At 49.8% G+C, this 19443-nt stretch overlaps 1 protein-coding gene across 1 annotated transcript in view; it reads right to left on the bottom strand.

Annotated features, from left to right (window-relative positions):
- The window catches only part of CCDC57 (coiled-coil domain containing 57), a 94499-nt gene that overhangs the window by 63713 nt on the left and 11343 nt on the right, over positions 1 to 19443 (bottom strand). Inside the window, exons 4-11 of the mRNA XM_089901516.1 lie at positions 19236 to 19393; positions 18997 to 19071; positions 17476 to 17676; positions 11270 to 11428; positions 9110 to 9272; positions 8581 to 8715; positions 2460 to 2682; positions 956 to 1108 (exon numbers count right to left, since the gene is read on the bottom strand). Coding sequence (XP_089757642.1) covers positions 956 to 1108; positions 2460 to 2682; positions 8581 to 8715; positions 9110 to 9272; positions 11270 to 11428; positions 17476 to 17676; positions 18997 to 19071; positions 19236 to 19393 — 1267 coding nt within the window. The remainder of the gene's footprint in view (positions 1 to 955; positions 1109 to 2459; positions 2683 to 8580; positions 8716 to 9109; positions 9273 to 11269; positions 11429 to 17475; positions 17677 to 18996; positions 19072 to 19235; positions 19394 to 19443) is intronic.

Genomic DNA, 19443 nt, shown 5'->3' with positions numbered 1-19443 from the left:
GGGAGCCAGGCTTCTCGTTGTCGGAAAAGGAAGTTAAGAGTAATGAAAGTGGAGACTAGAACAAGCCTGTGATCCTGGACCAACCACAGAGGAACAGACTGGTGGATAAGTTTGTCTTAAATTAAGACCTTCTGATGCCTCAGGAGATGGATCCAAAAAAATATTGCTAAGATTTATGGCAGGGTGTTCTGCCTATGTTTTCTTCTAGGACTTTTATGATTTCTGGTCTCACATTTAGGTCTCTAATCCATTTTGAGTTTATTGCTGTATACGGTGTTAGGGAGTGTTCTAATTTCATTCTTTTACATGTAGCTGTCCAGTTTTCCCAGCACCACTTATTGTAGAGGCTGTCCTTTCTCCATTGTATATTCTTGCCTCCTTGGTCATAGAATGAAATTTTGCCATTTGCAACAACATGGATGGACCAGGAGGGCATTATGCTAAGTGAAAGAAGTCAGACAGAAAAAGACAAATACTGTATAACACTTATAAGTAGAATCTAAAAAATACAACAAACTAGTGAATATAACTAAAAAAGAAACAGACTCACAGATACAGAGAACAAACTAGTAGTTACCAGTGGGGAGAGGGAAGGGGGAAGGGACAAGATAGGGGTGGGGGATTAAGAAGTACAAACTATTATGTATAAAATAAATAAGATTCAAGGATATATTGTACAGGAGATGGCCAACTGTGCTGTGTCAGAAGGAACCAGAGCAACGGCTCTCACGACTGCTATTGGGAGAGGAAATGGTGTGAATAGTCTGGAGAGAGCCAGAAAAGAGTACACACGTGTAATTCCACTTATATGAAAACTCAGCCACAGGGTGAGGAGTCAGGACAGTGGCTGGCTCAGGAGGACAAGGGGCTCCTGGGATGACACATTTGTAACAGCTCCTCGGGCTGTGTTACTAGACAGTCACCGGAGCACACGACATGACACAAGGATTCTCACCGGTGGTGTCTGTGGAGGCCAGGACACTGGGTTGAACGCCAGCACAGGACGAGGTCGTCTTCGAAGCATCTAACACATCTTCTAGTTGTTCCTCCAATGTTTTAAATTTATGCTTTAGAGTTCGCATTTCTGCTTCAAGGGCCAGAACATAATCTTCCAAAAAAAACCCAGTAAACACACAGGCACATGCGTTTATACTCTCACCCTTTATCTACCACCCTTGTCCTCCCCTGCCCGACCCTCATGACTGTCCCGTGCTGTCTGATACCCTCCCCTCCAGAGATCAGCTCGCCATGCTCTCCGAGGGGGCCCCATGGTCAGGAGCGAACACTCACCCTCCTTCAGTCCTGCAACCCTTGACGCACCGATACAACCATATCATCCTGGGTGCAGCCGTCTCAGGTGCTGCCCCTCCACTCACCACCCCTCGAGACCCTGCTCCAAATAGCGTGGGGCTGGGCGACCTTTGGGGCCTGGATGCTCCCCTGAGGAAGGGCCTGCTCCCCTAGCCCCACCTGCCCACTCCAGGAGAGCACAACGCGAACCCAGTCCCTGGTCCAAGTCTCGCTCTGGTTTTTAAGTGCGTCAAGTGTGTATCCTTCACTTTTTCCCTCCACTTACCAATAAAAAGTTTTTATTGTATATAAAATATTTGACTTAAGACCCTTCCCTTGGAGGAAAAGCAGCTGTCATACTTTGAAGTAATCTATCAAAGGGGATGTTCATTTGTAAGACGCCAAGTGAAGCCTATTTTTTTTTTTTGCGGTACGTGGGCCTCTCACCGCTGTGGCCTCTCCCGTTGTGGAGCACAGGCTCCGGACGCACAGGCTCAGTGGCCATGGCTCACGGGCCCAGCCGCTCCACGGCATGTGGGATCTTCCCAGACCGGGGCACGAACCCGTGTCCCCTGCATCGGCAGGCGGACCCTCAACCACTGTGCCACCAGGGAAGCCCATCCATGGGCACTTCTTAAACAACAATCTTTATACTATTTCTTGCCTTCCCTCTCTCCCATGAGAACCAGTATGGACAGAGCACCATCTCCCAGCCTGTTCTCTGGGTGATACGTGGGTACAGGGACCCTCCCTACGCATTACTATTTGCCCTACAGAAACAGAACCTTGTTGTTTATGCCTCTGCATTTGGTCTCAAGACCAATGATTTTTATCAGTTTCCCTAGTTAGGGGTTATCAACTAGGGAGGTTTTGCCACCCAGGGGACATTAGGCAACGTCTGAGGACAGTTTGGTTGTGACAACTTGGGGGGAAGATGCTATTGGCATCTAGAGGGTAGATACCAGGGTTATTGCTCAATACCCCTGCCATGCACAGGACAGTCCCACTGTGCAGAGGACGGCCCCACTAGAGAAAAGCAGCTGTCATACTTTGAAGTAATCTATCAAAGGGGATGTTCACTTGTGAGACTCCAAGTGAAGCCTATTGTGGACCCAGTAGAGATGGCACCTCATCCTCCCTCTCCCTCTCTCCCTCTCCCCTTCGCTCACCAGGTACCGCTGAACCAGCAGCTGCCTTCGGGTCAGCCTGGTTTGTTTGTGAGGTCTCCCCTCCTAACTGGGCAGAAGGAAGAATCTGATCACTTAGAGTTTCCATTTCTTTCCTCATCTGTGCAATAACATTTCGCAAGCTTGTGTTCTGCTCTTGCAGCTGCTGGATCACAGTAGATGGAAAACTTTTGCTTATTTCTTCTTCTTGATGCCTTACAAGCATCTGTCAAATACGGGAAGAAAAAAAAAAAAGAAAAAGAAAGAAAAGAAAATGGTTACAGCCAAGAACCAATGATTCCCTTGTGCACTGAGGCCGGCTGCATCTGCGTCCACCTGCCCCCGTCCCTGCTCCCCGTCATCTGTCCTGGAGGTGGGTAATGTTGACAGAAGTATGAAAAAACTTTTTCTTCTGTGTTTCATAAAGACAAGACCACTGTTTTTCAAAGATAACTTTTATTGAGAAATTTGGGGACCCTTCCTTTTTAGTCAGAAGCCCATCATTCACCCATTAGAGTGGCAGTTATAAAAAAGACGATAACAAGTGTTGCTGAGGATGTGGAGAAAATGGAATCCTTGTGCACTGTAGAAGGTAAAGGTACGCAGTGGCTTGTAAATGTAAAATGGTGCAGCTGCTGTGGAAAACAGTCTGGCTGTTCCTCAACAAAGTAAACACAGAGCTATTATACGACCCAACAATTCCACTCCTAGGTATAGACCTAAGAGAACTGAAAACATACATACACACAGAAACCTGTACACATGTTTGGAGCAGCATTATTCATAGTAGCCAAAATGGAAATACTCAAATGTCTACCCACAGATGATGGATAAACAAAGGGTAACACTGTGAAACATGACTCAGCCAGAAAAAGGAACAATGTTCTGACACACGCTACAACATGGAAGGACCATGAAGACATCATGCTAAGTGGCAGTCAAGGACTTTAAAGCAGTTCCCATAAATATACTCCAGGATTTAAAGAAAAACATGAACATAAAAAGAGAAACGGAAGATACCAAAAAAGAACCAAATAGCATCTACAGAGATGGAAAATATACTGTCTGAAGGAAAAATTCACTGGCTAGGATGGGATTAAGAGCAGATCAGACACTACAGGAGAAAAGATGAGGGAACATAAACACACAGCAGTAGAAAGTATTCGAACTCAAGCACAGAGTGAAAGAGACCAAAAAGAACAAATAACAACAGAGCTCTAGTGACCACGGAATAATGTGAAGCAGAAACACACTAACCCAGATCATTGAGGGGGACAGAAAAGGATTCAGAACTTGTTGGCAAAAAAATTTCCAATTTGAGGAAAACGTAAGTCCACAGATCCAAGAAGATCAAGAAACCTGAAGCAAGATAAACACACAAAAAGTTATACCAAACAGCACATCATGGTCAAATTGCTAAAAAACAATGATAAAGAAAAACTCTTAAAAGCGACCAGAGGAAAAAAAGACACATTATGTTCCTGCAGAAGAACAAATACAAGAAACTGACAACTTCTCATGAGAACCAATGAAATCTAGAAGATAATGGAACTATATGCAGAAAGAAAATAAAAACCTGTCACCCTGAGTGAAAATCTCCTTTGAAAATGATGGCAAGAGAGACTTCTGCCTTTGACCATGAGGGATTTGCTGCTACGGGACTTGCCCTCTGGCTGTAAACAACTAGAAAACCAGACAAATTCTATGAAACCACTGTCTTCAGACACTGCCTGTACAGAACTGGGTGCCAGAGAGGAGGGGACAGAGGAAGGGAGCCCGTGGTTTGCCTAGTTCTCTGCGTCTGGGCCCAGCACAACCCAGCCCTCTGTGGATGTTTGCCTGCAGAAAGCACCAGGCTCCTCTCCTCCACGGCTGCCCCATCAGCACACTAACCTCCAAATGGGCAGGAAGGAAGGTCCTCCCCTAGGAAGCAGCACATGCTCACTCCCCACTCAAGGCCCAGGTCCCATCCTGAGACTTTCTGACTTTCCGACTGGTTGCTGGATCCTGCTTACCAGCAAAGCAAACCAGCCGGGCTCGCGAGGACCTTTGACCAGTCCTGCTGAGAGAGACCAAGACTATGTGAACACAACACGAGCTTCTAACAAGTTCAGAGACGCACAAACATGCCCATGCAGCATTACAAGAATCTGTGCAAATGATCCCAACGGCCATTAGTGAGAGAACGATGACGTAAACCGTGGCATGGTCATACAATAAAGTACACAACCATTTAAGTTGCATTTTTGAAGAATTTTATTTTTTATTCATGCTCTTTTTAGCTGCGTTGGGTCTTTGCTGCTGCATGCAGGCTTTCTCTAGTTGTGGCGAGTGGCGGCTACTCTTCGTCGTGGTGTGTGGGCTTCTCATTGCAGTGGCTTCTCTTGTTGCAGAGCACGGGCTCTAGGTTCGTGGGCTTCAGTAGCTGCAGCACGTGGGCTCAGTAGTTGCAGCACACAGGCCCTAGAGCACGCGGGCTTCAGTAGTTGTGGCGCATGGGCTCTAAGCGCACAGGCTTCAGTAGTTGTGGCGTGTGGGCTCAGTAGTTGCGGCTCACAACTCTAGAACGCAGGTTTAGTTGTGGCGCACAGGCTGAGCTGCTGCGTGGCATGTGGGATCTTCCCGGACCAGGGCTCAAACCCGTGTCCCCTGCATTGGCAGGCAGATTCTTAACCACTGCACCACCAGGGAAGTCCTGCATTTTTAAAGAATTTTAATGATGTGAGAAATATTTATGGAAACTTTAAAAAAGAATTAATGTTATATAGCATGACCTGAGCTATATGAACACAGTATGGGCACAGGAACACACATGAGATATAGAGATACAGGTGGCTGGAAGGAAATACACTAAAACGTCTGAGTGTCGGACAGACACGATATGTTCTCTTCTCTGTTCCAAGCGATGCTGGCTCACATCTGCAGAGCTCACATCCACCCACAGTGGGCCAAGCGTTCCCAGGGGTACCCCTCACACAGATGAGGAAACAGAGATGCGAGCTCTCGGGGGCCACCCGACCACACACAGCCACATGTTGATGACAGACACGCACACGGCCTCCACGGGTCTGACCCGGCCACGACGCTCAGCCCTGGCATTGAGCAAGCACGTGACACACGCTGTCACCAACTTCCCACTAAGGCACCACGGGGGACCCAAGAGGTCCGGCCAAGGAGGAGTTGAGCTGGGGTGAACCTTGGGCCCACCTGACTCCAGAGAACACTGTGCTGAACTAGAATTGTAAAATTTCTGCAGTGGCCACATATTACTTTTACTTTCAGAATGAAGCTATTTCTTCTGTTACTCACAGTTCCCAGCTTTTCAAGCCACCACTGGCTCTGCTATGCACCTGCTCTGTCTCCTTCCAGCCACTGCTCTGGCCCCACTGCTCCTGCTGCAAACACCCGACCTCCCTCTCTGTGCCCACTGGGCCATTTCCCACCTTCTCCATGGCAGAGCCTCAGGCTGCTCCCACTCAGGCAGACAGCAGTGTGGTCGGGGCCGTGAGTGTGCAGCTGGCTGGTGCTACTCACATTCTCCCTCTGCCACCTGTGGGGCAGGGACCACTCCTCTCAGGTCCTCAGCTTCCTTGTCCTGAACAACAGGATCCACCTCAAAGCCGCAGTGCAGCCCAGTTGCAAGGCGAATCCTCTGCCCCTGCGGCCGTGGCTGCGTCTCTGCCCTGGTAATGCCTGCCCGACGGTGGTGCCTTGGTCTCCGTGGGGTGATCACCACGGCTCTGCTGAGGCTCCGTGCTCGGAACTAGTACCAAGCGAGGGAGAAGATGTGGCCAAAGCCTAGAGCCTGTCCATCTGAACAGTGGAATCTGTGATGGGCTCATCGCTCCCCAGGAAGCACAGTGTCTTGCTCCCTGGCGGCCTCTATTTCTGACTTCGGTGTATGACAGATTCCCTCACTGCTCCTACCTTAGTGTTTGCCAAGGGCTCAGCCCTGCAGAACTCAGCACCAACTGCCCGCCCACACCTGCCGCTTTACCAGGTGGTCACATCCTTAACCTGTTCCCAGCATTAAGGCCCCCTACAGGAGCACAGGTGTTTTGCTATTAGCTGCAGGATTCAAAAAACTTCATTCCATTGGGTCAGCCGGGAACTTGTGCAGCATTCTGCCCCACCCTGGGTCCTGGCTTGGAAGCCACATCTCTGTCAAGACTGCCACGCCAGCTCACATTCGCAGGTGCCTAGGATGCTGCTCCGCCGCATCTCCCCACTCTGCATGGATGGGCGGGGCACTTGTTTCTGACCCCTAGACCATTTCTAAAGCCCCTGTTTACTTAACAAGGCAACCAGCCATGAGAGGCCTCCCTGACCACCCGAGCTGGTGCTTGGAGACACATGTCTTCTTTTAATTACCAGCCTGGGGGGAAAATACAACAATGAAAAATTGGGGTGGGGGCTCATTGATTAAAAAAAAAGAGGCATTTGCTTTCTCTATGTGTCCTAGGGAAGGCACCCATGCAGAGACCACCTGCTGTGAGCCCCCAGGACCACAGGTGACTCTGGAGGCTGGGGTCAGCCCCACCTGGGAACACCAGTGCTCCCAAACCTGACCACTGGCTGACGGTGAATCTCCCCAGGGGCTTGTCAACAGACTCGTCTTTCGGAGCTCAACCCCTAAGGCATCGGGCCTAGTAGGTCCTGCTGGGACTCAAGAGGGGTGTGTTTCGGAAGCTCCTGAGGTTTCTGAGGGTGGCCAGATTGGGGGCTGTGCAGTCACCTGTGCAGAGAGGACAGTCACTGCCCACATAGCATGGCTGGCAGAAGCCCACCTCCACCAGGTGAACGCTAGGTCAACCCAGCACCAACTGCGGGCAAGTGCCAGGCACAGAGGTCGCAGCGAGGCCCCAGGGCCACCTTCCACCCGCAGTGAGCACGAATCCTCCCAGCAAGGACACATGAGCTACGACCTGCACTCCCGCAGATAGGCACAAGCAGGGCTGGGTGGACGCCTGGAGACGCAGCTTGTGCCACATCCATCCTCCCTCTGCAGGTGGACAGCTGGACAGGTGGGAAGAGGCCAGCACCCCTGGAAACATCCTAAGGATTTCAGTGGCTCCATTATCCTGGACGACCGGGTAAGTGACCTTCCACAAATGGACAGAGGTCAGACTACTGAAACAATGGGCCATTGAACCAGGAAGGTCATGTCTGAGACAGGCTCGGGCTGAGCTCTGCTGGTGCAGCTCTGGAAGGCACTTCTCCTTGCGGGTTGCCCAGATTTCCTAGCAGCCCGGTGACAGGGCTTCCCTCTGGAGCCCTGGATGGACGGGGGACAAGGCAAGAGGCAAGGCAAGACATGGGCTGTGTTCACTGTAATGCCAAACTCTAGGCCTGCGCCAAGGGTCCCCCTCAGTGGAAGCGAATGCCCCCTCTGCAACTCTGAGTCAAATCCTACCACTTCTGGCTTCAGGTTTTACTGGCGCTAGTCCTTGGCACCCCTCGGCCCGCAGACACAAGGCTCCGCTCTCCGCCTCTGTCGTCACATGGCCTTCCTCCTGTGTCTGTCTTCATGTGTGTTCTTTTCTAAGAACACCAGTCCTATTGGGTTGGGCCCACCCTGCTCCCATGTGATGTCATCTTAACTAATTCCATCCATAAAGACTCTATTTCCAAGGAAGGTCCCATCCTGAGGCACTGAGACCGGAACATGTCTTTTGGGCCCACCATTCAATCCGCAGGCATCCCACAGTATCAGGCTCTGGAGAGTGCCAAGCAGTAAGGAAGTCTGTGCTTTATGAGAGGAGCGGCCGTCGTCGCATGTTGCATGGCTTACTCACCACGTATGAAGAAGTGTGTTTTGGGATAAAGCTCTAACCTCTTGGTTCTTTGCGCTACTGTCTGCCCCAGTGCAATATCTGAATTTGGGTTTTTTTGATATTTCAGATGCTGAAGATACAAAGATTGAGTGTAGACTCCCATTAACTGGTTGAGCTCAGCCTCACCCTTGTTTGTGCAAACAGTCATTTTAAAAGAAATAGGGCTGAAAAGACCTGCCGCCAGTGCTGGTTCTATTTGGCATTTTTTCCCTCTGGCTGGGGGAGTGGGTGTCTCCAAGGGGCGTGGGAGGAAGAGCCATGGGGAGGCTCAGCAGGAGGTGGCCCCTCACCTGCGCCTCCTCCTCAGGGTGGAGCCCGTGTGTCCGCAGCGCCTGCACAGCCTGGTCTCTCTCTCGGGTCACGGCCTTCAGCACCACCTCCTGGCCACACAGCACCCGCTCTGTCTCCTGCAGCTTGGCAGCAACCTGGGGAAAACACAGACTCAGTTCATCCTGGGAGGATTACAAGGAAGCAGTGCCACCTTCAGGGTCCAGACCAGCTCCCCATCCTGCGGGGAAGCAGACAGCAGACGCTCGGGTGAGAAACCCCAGCAAATACGTGGCCATCAGAGCCGGCAGAGCACAGCAATCGCTGATCCAGCTCCAGAGGCAGCTGCACTGGCCATTAGAGAAAGGCTATGGGCAGAGACTCATCACTTTAAGTCCTGTTGTTATAAATCAGACTGCTCAGTGAGGCTGAGTGTTTTCAAATGCAAAGGATAACTCGGTGAGAGCCCAAGCCGGGCTCCATGCACCTCAGTGGACGTTCCCAGCCCTTCCTCCTGCAGAAAGAAGTCAGACAGCCCTGGGGAGCAGAGACCTGGTCTCTGGCTGTGGTTAGGCCCTGAATCAAGTCCTCAGCCCGCCGGTACTGCTCCCGCTCGGCACCCTCGCAGCGGCGCTGCCAGTCCAGCTCCAACTGCACCTTGTCACGCTCCAGGCTCTGCTCCCTCTCTACTGCCAGAGACAGCTGCTGTTTGTACCTGCGGGGGTGAAAACCACCAACTTGAACGTTTTCCTGAGGTCCCTTTGGGCTGTGACATAGCTGAGGTGGGAGGCGCCCCTCCTGGGGCCCCAGGCCAGCCGTGTTCACGGGCTTGGCTTACACCTTCACACAGGCCCAGGTTCAGAGAGGAGCAGGCGGCCGGGTCTCCCAATACCGAGAAACCCAGCACTGTGGAAGAGGAGGTCAAACTCAGTAAGAGGAGACAGGAAGAAAGGCAGCAAACTCAGACAAACAAGAAAATGGTTGCACTAGAGAAACGCGAGAGGGTTCACAGCAGAGCAGACAGAGCTCGATAGTCAACAGTGCGCTGAAAGGTCAAACAGAACTCAGAAGACCAGCGTCCATCTACCAGGGGGTTGGGAGAAATCAGAATGGAAGGAGGAAATAACCATGGAAATAGGAGGAAATCCACCATGGCTGGAGAGGGATATGCACCTTCTGCCTGAAAGCTTCCGAGTGCTGGACAGGAGGGGCTTCAGACGCCATGGGGAAGGTACAGACCGCCGGCTGGGATGGAAGAAAAGTGCGTGGGGGAGTGAACCGGACCCGCACGAGGCTTCTCGTCAGCCACACAGAGCAACGCAGGGTGAAGGTCGTTGGAAGGACTCTCCCCCGGTGGGCAGGGCTGTGACCAGGGCGGGATGGTAACACCTTCTGCAGGGGACACCGAGTAAGGCTCCATCCTGCCCACTTCAGGGAGATTCTCCTGCTGGCCGTGCTGAGAGGACCACGTGGCCAGGACAACCCCGGCTGACAGCCGGAAAGGAAACAGACATCAGACCCACAGCCGCTGGAAATGACCTCCGCCGACAACCTAGATGAGCTGGTAAGGGGAGCCCGAGCCTCAGAAGAGAGGGCCGCCCGGCCGACACCTTGATTCCAGCCGAGTGAGACCCACTTACTTGGGGGACCTGGCTGCCACAGAAACAGACCCTCAACAGAGGTGATGTAATTAGCAGAAAAATACTTTAAAACAGCTACTGTAAATATGTTCAGAGATTAAAGGCAACCACACACATAACGAGGAGAGAAATGAAAAGTGAAATGTCTGAAATAAAAAACCCACCAGCCTTCCTGGCAGATGAGACCTTGTGGGGAAAGCCTTAGAGGCTATCAAAAGAACATCAAATTAAAGCAAAGGAAACAGGAGAAAGACAATAGTAAGGATAAGAGCAGGTATCAGTGAAACTGAAAAACAACTGAGAAAAATCAATGAAACCAAATGCTGGCTCTTTGGAAAGATGTGTAAAATGGATAAATCTCTAGCTAGACTGATGGAGAAAAAAAGAGACAATACAAGTCGCCAGTATCAAGAAGGAGAGGGGACACTGCTACAGATTTTACACATATTAGAGGGACAATAAAGAAATACTATAAACAATTTTATGCCAATAAAGTCAACAATTAGATGAAATGGACAAACTCATTGAAAGATACAAATTACCAAAAGCGACACACACACAAAATAGAAAACCTGAATACTCAAATAAATATCCAAAGAAACCAGACACAAGAGACTATGAACGGTAGGATTCTACGCAGATGAAATTCCAGATCAAGAGAAACCCACAGTGACAGAAAGCATCCTGGCAGGTGCCAAAGTGTGAGGGGACTTCGGGCTTCGGGCAACGGAAGGGTTTTATATCCTGACTGTAGTAGTGGTTATACTGCATATTTATGTACATATTCGTTGAGATTCATCAATTGTACAGTTAAAATTGGTACATTTATTATATTTCAATGATTTCTCAAGAAAGAGAATACTATCTTTAGCCAAGTGCTCATTCCAACTGATAGGAAAAGACACTAACAGTCAGACAAAAGACCTCAGAGGTGATTCCTGACACAGGACCAAATGGCACACACACTTTTACAGCCCTGGTGCAGACCGAGAACCGCGCTCTGTGGGAAAGGCCTCCTCTGACCACCCACCCCGCTGCCCCATCTTCATCCCCTTCCCCCACCACATGGTACCTTCCAATGTCCTGCTGGCATCTGGCCAGCTGTGCCTTCAGCTTCACCTCTTCTTCCTGCAGCGACTGAACCTGAAGGTCTTTGGAGATCATCTCCTTGGAAAGTTGAGCAATCTGGGCATCCCAGCCGGATTTTAGAGCTGATGCATCTTCCCGAAGTCTAAACAAAGAAGGGAAGCTACGTGAATGGGGGCATGGTTCTCACTCGAGCTCTCTTTTACAACAAATACACACACACACACATGCACACAGCCCTCAAAGGAAATGCTACAGATCAGGGTCTCTTTCACACTCATCAGGGCAGAGACTACCTTGCCTAGATTAAGAAATGGTCCTACCCAAGAAGAAATATACACCCTTCCCTCCCACCAACCCAAGCATCGACTAACACCTGCAGAATGCCAAGCCCACGCCAGGTATGCGGGGAAATGTGTGCCAGGGCGTGTCTCTCGGAGCCAATGTTTGTTTTTTTTTTTTGCGGTACACGGGCCTCTCACTGTCGTGGCCTCTCCCGTTGCGGAGCACAGGCTCCGGACGCGCAGGCTCAGCGGCCATGGCTCACAGGCCCAGCCACTCCGCAGCATGTGGGATCCTCCCGGACCGGGGCACGAACCCGCGTCCCCTGCATCGGCAGGCGGACTCTCAACTACTGTGCCACCAGGGAAGCCCGAGCCAACGGTTTTGAACCAGTGCCATCTGACTCACCTGGGCACCCCTTGCCATGCCCGGCATAGCCCTTCCACATAGAGATATTGAACACATATCTCCAAATTGAACAGCAAGATAAGGTTCTACAGAAACCCTTTACATTCCTTGGTAGAATCACCAAAAATCTGATAAATCTCCCAAGAAGAAAAACTTTAGAAAAAACACCTAACGATATTGACTAGAGTAGCCATGATATTAACCACACAAAGCTCGCAGGGTGGTCACCCTATTTGCAGCCCTGGCCTGTTTCCCTCCTAATCTGCACTCAGCATGCTGTGGGGTAAATGCTGTGATCACTCACTGGCCACTGCCCAGAGCCACAGGCCCACAGGTGGGCCACGGAGTGCGGTGCAGAGGTGGACGAGCCGTGGGAAGGCAAATGGCTGTCAGCCGATAAGGCCTTGGATCAAAGTCCCGAGTGCAGCTGCCCTGAGCCTCAGACAAAGCTCCATCCCAACGTGGGCAGAGATGGGAAGGAGAAGGGAGCAGGTTCCCTCGTGGGAAGCTTCTTTAAACATTTCAGCTTAAACAGGCCTAAACGTCAAGGCCGGTGTGCTGGGGTGTTTTTTTTAAATAATTAAAAAATATATATTTATTTTTATTTTATTTATTTATTTGGTTGTGCCAGGTCTTAGTTGCGGCTCGTGGGCTCCTTAGTTGTGGCATGTGAACTCTTAGTTGGGGCACGCATGTGGGATCTAGTTCCCTGACCAGGGATTGAAGCCGGGCCCCCTGCATTGGCAGGCAGATTCTTAACCACTGCGCCACCAGGGAAGCCCATATAATTTAAACAAATTACTTCTAGCACAATATGTCCAGAGTCATACTGACTCTTAACTAAGCTCATCCTAATATCACAAGGGGCCACAAAAAGTTGGAAACTGCAGAACTTGTCCAGCTAGGACACAGTGCTGGTGTCAGAATGGGGGCTGGAGCTGCTCCCCTCTGGGTCTGCCCAGAACCCTCTCTCTGGGGTGGCACCTGCTCTGGTCCCATGTAGTTGTCGGGGTGAGAAAGTAGCAGGCGGGGGCCCAGGAATCCATGACAAAGCTGGCCCCCAACCCAGGCACCGACCTGGAGCCAAGTCCACACGGGGAAGTGTGTGTGGGTGGGCTGGTTGCTCACAGCATCCGGGCTTCACCCTGGCTGTGCCCCACCAGACACTTAGCCCTGGAGCCTCGGGTGCCCCATGTCTGACGTGACAGAGGGAAATGAAAGGCTCTCCTCCGATCTGTGTGTTGCTGGAAGACAAAAGGACACGAGATGCCTGGCCTGCCCTGGAATTCCAAAGCACTCCTTCCCCTCTACCTACTTACTCAGTGGCAACTTTGCTCCGAGGCCGAAGGACATCGGCTAGGAGGTACTTTGTAACTGGACCTTATCTGATTTTCCGGGTGGGAAAGGGGAGCAGCTGGCGGCCCTGGGAAGTCGACTGCCCAGGCCTCACACATCAAGCAGGACATCCAATTTGAGCTTCCCATTACAGTCCCTGATCTGATCCTTTGTGATTCCATGTGTGTTGGGCTTCCCCAACTATAAGAGAAGGTGCTGGAGCTCGAGAACCATATTTTTAATTCTAACGAATTCCCACGAGATGATTTGCACACAGCAGGGGCTTTGCATGTGTCCATGAATGGGACCCTGGTTCCTGCTTCACTTTGCCAAGACCAAGCCAGCACAAGCAGGCCTGTGTTCTGGAGAGCAGAGAGCTCGCCCTCACTGAGTCCCGGCCTCTGATCAGCATTCGGACCAGCGCTGCCCAGCACTGGGCCATGGGCCACATGGGCCTCCCAGGTATGTGGCCAATCTGAATTGAGATGTGCCTTCAAAACTTAGCACCAAAAAATGCAAAATATCTCAATAATATTTTTTTCAGGCAAGTTTAGTCATCCTTCTTCAATAACTTTATATTGATTACTTATTAATGATATGCAACAACATGGCATTTTGGTTAAAGTAAGTTCCCTACATATGAACCTTCAAGTTGTGAAGTTTCAAAGACGTGAACGTGGAGCTTACTAATGAAGACCTGATGGAATTGGAGACCCAGAGAAAGGACGAAGAGAGACACGAAGATGAAGAAGTAACTGAAGAACTGAAGAGATTCACGACGCAGGAAATGGCAAGGGATTTTCTTTATTTGAGGAGGCACTGTTAGTATTTGAGGCACAGGACCCAAACGTAGAACGGTATACGAAGGTTGCAGCGGCCGTTCAGAATGCAATCCAGTGCTACCATGTCATCTATGACGAGAAAAGAAGAGCTACTACCCAGACATCACTGGGTTGTTTCTTTAAGAGGGTAGATAGAATTGAATCCAGCAAGGGACCAGAACCTGTGCCATTAAGGTCAGGTGTAGATGAAATTGCAGCTTGACCTCCATCTCCAATTGCTGACGATCCTTCAGCTCTACCACCTCCCACCTCCTCTCCCTCCTTCAGTCAGTAACTGTTCTTGCCTATTCACTTGATGCCAGCCCCTGTATGCCAGCTGTTGTACTGCACTACTGTACTTTCCAAGGTACTGTACTATAAGATTAAAAATGGTTTATTTTTTGGGCTTCCCTGGTGGCACAGTGGTTGAGAGTCCGCCTGCTGATGCAGGGGACACGGGTTCGTGCCCCGGTCTGGGAGGATCCCACATGCCGCGGAGCAGCTGGGCCCGTGAGCCATGGCCGCTGGGCCTGCATGTCCAGAGCCTGTGCTCCGCAACAGGAGAGGCCGCAGCGGTGAGAGGCCTACGTACAGCAAAAAAAAAAAAAAAAGTTTTATTTTGTGTTTGTGTGTTTTTTATGTATTATTTGTGTGAAAAGTATTATAAACCTATTGCAGTACAATACTATATAGCCTATTGTGTTAGTTGGGTACCTAGGCTAACTTTACTGGACTCATGAACAAATTGGACTTAGGAACGTGTACTCGGAATGGAACTCATCCATATGTAGGAGACTTACTGTATACTAGGTTAGATATAATGTTATTGGAGTTAATTTCTTTTTTTTTCTTTGTTAAAATATTTATTTATTTATTTGGCTGTGCCGGGTCTTAGCTGTAGCATGCGGGATCTTTTTAGTTGCGGCACGCAGGATCTTCAGCTGCATCATGAGAACTCTTAGTTGCAGTATGTGGGACCTAGTTCCCTGACCAGGAATTGAACCCGATCATTGGGAGCGTGGAATCTCAACCACTGGACCACCAGGGAAGTCCCCTGGAGTTAATTTCACCTATTTCTTTTTGCATCTTACCTCTGGGTACTAGGAGGTTAAAGTGCACCATATTCCATGTGATAGGTTATACACCTGCACAGACACACATGGTTCTCACAACACTGTCTCAGGTCATCATTTTTCTACTCTGCCATCCACAAACCAATGGTCTCAGGAAAACTATCACAAATAGGCCCAAAGAGACAGCAAGCTCACAGTATGGGCCGTTTTGTTGCTGATTTATAAAGAGTATGTCTGGGAATGAAAAGACACTGATACAGACACTAAGACTTCTCCTGGGAACCCAATGATGCTGCTTGTCATGGCCACTTGACTGGTCCCACGGAAGAACAGGAAGGAACGCAAGGGTGGACATGCCAAGAGGTGAGAGCAGAGGAAGGAGGCCTGCCTGCAGGAAGCTCTGTGCACCCGGATATTGGGATCTGAGTCGCCATCCGTGAGAAGGGCCCAGGGAGAGCCTGTCCAAACGGAGGAGAGGCTAGGGAAACACACGCCCGTCAGACTGAGCTGCCTCACCCCTCCAGCTACCGCTGCCTGCGTTTAACAGATCAAACAATATAACGTGTGACTCTAAGGAAGCTATCCTGAATAAACTTTAACTTCCTGGTATTTTATAGTTTAAGAGCCATTTTCCCCATAAGTAGAAATATAACTTGGTAGAGAATTCTCTGTAAAAAAAAAAAAGAGACAGAAATATTTTCCAAACAAAGGAGAAAAGCCAGTTGCTAACAGTAGGCTCTATAAATGACTTGTCTTAATCGTCTTCTGTAAACACAGCTTCTCTAAAGATCACTTCCTTACTGGCCGCCAAAAGGCTGAGTTCAATTATGACTTCAGTTACAGTGGTCCTTTGCAGACACCAGGCACAGTGGGACAGAGTGGCTTACATGTCATGGCCTGGTTAAGATGCCGAAAAAGAAAACTGGGTTTAAAAAGAAACTAGTTGGGAATTCCCTGCAGTCCAGTGGTTAGGACTCTGTGCTTTCACTGTTGAGGGCCCGGGTTCAATGTCTGGTTGGGGAACTGATCCTGCAAGCTGCACAGTGTGGCCAAAAAAATAAAAAATAATTGTAAAGAATGGTTTTTGATTTAAAAAAACAAAAAGAAACTAGTTTATGGAGAAACTAGAACCTTTGTGAAAAATGGTGCATCCACTGTGGAAAACAGTTTGGCAGTTCCTCAGAAAGTTAAACATAGACTTACCGTATGACCTACAGCTCCACTTCTGCGTGCACACCCAAAGAACTGAGAAGAGACTTGAGCAGATATTTGCTCACCCACAGTCACAGTAGCACTAGTCACAGCAGCCAAAAGGTGGAAACAACCAAAATGGCCATCAGCAGATAAACTGATAAACAAAATGTAGTTCTATACAAACAATGCAGCGTTATTCAGCCTTAAAAAGGAAGGAAATTCTGACACCCGCTACAACGTGGATGAACCTTGAAGCCATCACACTGAGTGGAACAAGCCAGTCACAGAAGGACAGACACTGTAGGATTGCACTCATGTGAGGTCCCTACGGTAGTCAAATTCACAGAGAAAGAAGGTAGGATGGTGGGTGTCAGGGGCTGGGAGAGGGGGATGGGGAGTTACTGTTTAATGGGCAGTTTTAGTTTTACAGAGAAAAGAGTTCTGGAGATGAATGGGGTGATGGTTGCACAACTGTGAATGTACTTAATGCCACTGAACTTAAAAATGGCTAAGATGGTAAATTTTATGCTATGTGTATTTACCACAAATAAATAAATGCACACATTCATACATACATCCACACATACTAACCACATACTTTCAAATAAAGGAAAATGAAAAAAGAGAATGGTTAAAAACAGTGACGGAGGGGCTTCCCTGGTGGCACAGTGGTTAAGAATCCGCCTGTCAATGCAGGGGACACGGGTTCAAGCCCTGGTCTGTGAAGATCCCACATGCCGCGGAGCAACTAAGCCCGTGTGCCACAACTACTGAGCGTCTGCTCGAGCCCACAAGCCACCACTACTGAAGCCCACGCGCCCTAGAGCCCGTGCTCTACGAGAAGCCACCGCAACGAGAAGCCTGCGCACCGCAACAAAGAGTAGCCCCCGCTCGCCGCCAACTAGAGAAAGCCCACACGCAGCAACGAAGACCCAACGCAGCCATAAATAAATAAATAAAATTAAAACAACAACAACAACAGTGACGGGAGCTGCAGGAGTGACTCCCAACAGCCTGTGCCCACTTCCCGTCATCTGAAACAGGTTAACTAGACAGCCAGGCCCTCAGCCGCAGCTCACTTGTCAATGGTGGCGTCCTTCTCCTTGATGGTGTCCGCCTGCCTCCACTCAGCCCTGCGGAGCTGCACCTCGAGGTTCTCGCAGTTCACCTGCAGCTCCAGGGCCCTGGCCTCTACCGCCTGCAGCTGCTCCGCATGGGCGCTCTTCGCTGCCATCAGCACCGTGTCCCTCTCCCTGGCCAGACGGTCCAGCTCCTCATGCCTGAAACACAGTGAGGTCCCCAGTGGCGCACATAGGCCCTGCTCAGGACCCCCGAGCCTAGAACCTTCCTCATTCTTCAGGAGTGCTGCATGCATGTCCTCCTGAAGGGCACTTCTGCCCTCTTCTCTCTGCTCCTCACTCCTCACACGAAAACACTGACTGAGAGATTCTCAGACGCCGGGCCCCAGCCCTCCCAAGCTCACAGTCCATGGGAGAAAGACCCCAGAACATGTGCTTCAGTGGAGGGCCACCAGCAGAAGCCGTACGGACTCAGGAAGCAGAAGGCAGGTGTAAACTGCCCTGGCCTCGCAGCTACGCCATTTGCTGGGCTGCTTTCAACCCGGAATCTGAGGCTTCCCAGAACTGGGGTCCGCGGGATGCAGGCTGCATGTCTGTTTTCGCTACAGATGCCAAACCTACTGGAACTCTGTCAACAGAGCATTCGTCTCGAAAATACACTGTTGGGTGTCGCTGACAGCTGACATGATGTCCATGATGTTTTATGCTTTTATTCTATTTGGTTTCGATGAAGAGTAAAAAGCCCTAAAAAATGTAATTCCACGTGATTTCTTTCAGATTCCATCAGCATTGTTCAATGAGATGGTTAAGCCTTATTTAATCAAGTCGCATGCCGTACTTTTCATTCCAATTACAATCAATCTTCATCTTACTCACCTTGCAAACTGTTCAGTATTTTCCACATTCTAGTAGCAAAAAACTATACTCATGCCAGTTGCTGTACCCATTAGTTTCTGGCAGGATATACCTTTCTTTTTCACCAAATCACAACAAAAGTTTGATCATGACAGCTAGTGAAGGGAGGGAGTTATTTCTGCACTGCATTATTCTGTGACCATTGGTTAGTTACTTTCAAAAGGCAAACACCAAGACTCCAGGGCATGGACACCCCAGCCCATACCAAGGAACCAAGGAACACAGGTTTCTTGTCACCTTGGCTCCGTAAATAACGCCACCTGGGCTGCACATGACTCTGCGGGGTCACGCAGTGTGTGAGGACACAGAGCATCTGTGTGCACCCTGCTCCCAAGACTTGTTTCAACAGGTCAAGTATATTGGCTCTAAGTGTCAATCTGGACGGCTTTCAGCAATTCATTTTACAAGGCCTGTTCTGTAATTCTCAGTGTTTTGATGATATTCCTCCAAACACACACAAATATACTAATTTGAACTGAAAAGTGAGGGGAGACCCTGGAAGAGCAGGCCTGACCCAGCTAACAGTCCCACAGAAGGGCTGGGTCTGCCTCCAAGGGGATCTGGGAACGTTTTCCCTCCGCTGACACTGGAGCCAGAAACACTCACTTCCTCCTAAACGTCTCCTCTTCTTTTTTCTTGGTGAGCTGCACAGAGTGAAGTTTACCCTCTAAGTCTTTTATCCTGAAAGAATCAAATATTAGTGGAAAAAGCAGGTAAGGGGCTACAGCAAAGCCGGCCTGGAAAAAGCCAGCACAGGCAGATGCCTCCAGGCTGGAGTCCAAACCACGCTAAACATCAGGCGCATTGGCCACGTCCACCCACAGGGAGATGGGGAGACTCCGCACCGGGCGTCCTTCACGGCAGCCAGGTCCCTGAGTTCCCAGTCTCTGTGCTGCAGCCTATCCTCCAGCTCTGCATTCACCACCTCAGCGCTCTGCAGGGACTCCGCAGCCTTCACCCCAGCCTCTCTCAGGGCCACGAGCTCTTTGTTCAGCAGTTTAATCTTTGAAAGAGAAGAATTCAAAATAAGGATATAAGTGGAACAAACTGAGG

This window comes from Delphinapterus leucas, chromosome 19, assembly GCF_059928025.1.
Source record: "Delphinapterus leucas isolate spDelLeu-1000000601 "Yukka" chromosome 19, BTC_Dleu_Yukka2, whole genome shotgun sequence".
NCBI lineage: Eukaryota > Metazoa > Chordata > Mammalia > Artiodactyla > Monodontidae > Delphinapterus > Delphinapterus leucas.
The sequence above is the reverse complement of the archived record's forward strand: the minus strand, read 5'-3'. Positions and strand labels throughout refer to the sequence as shown.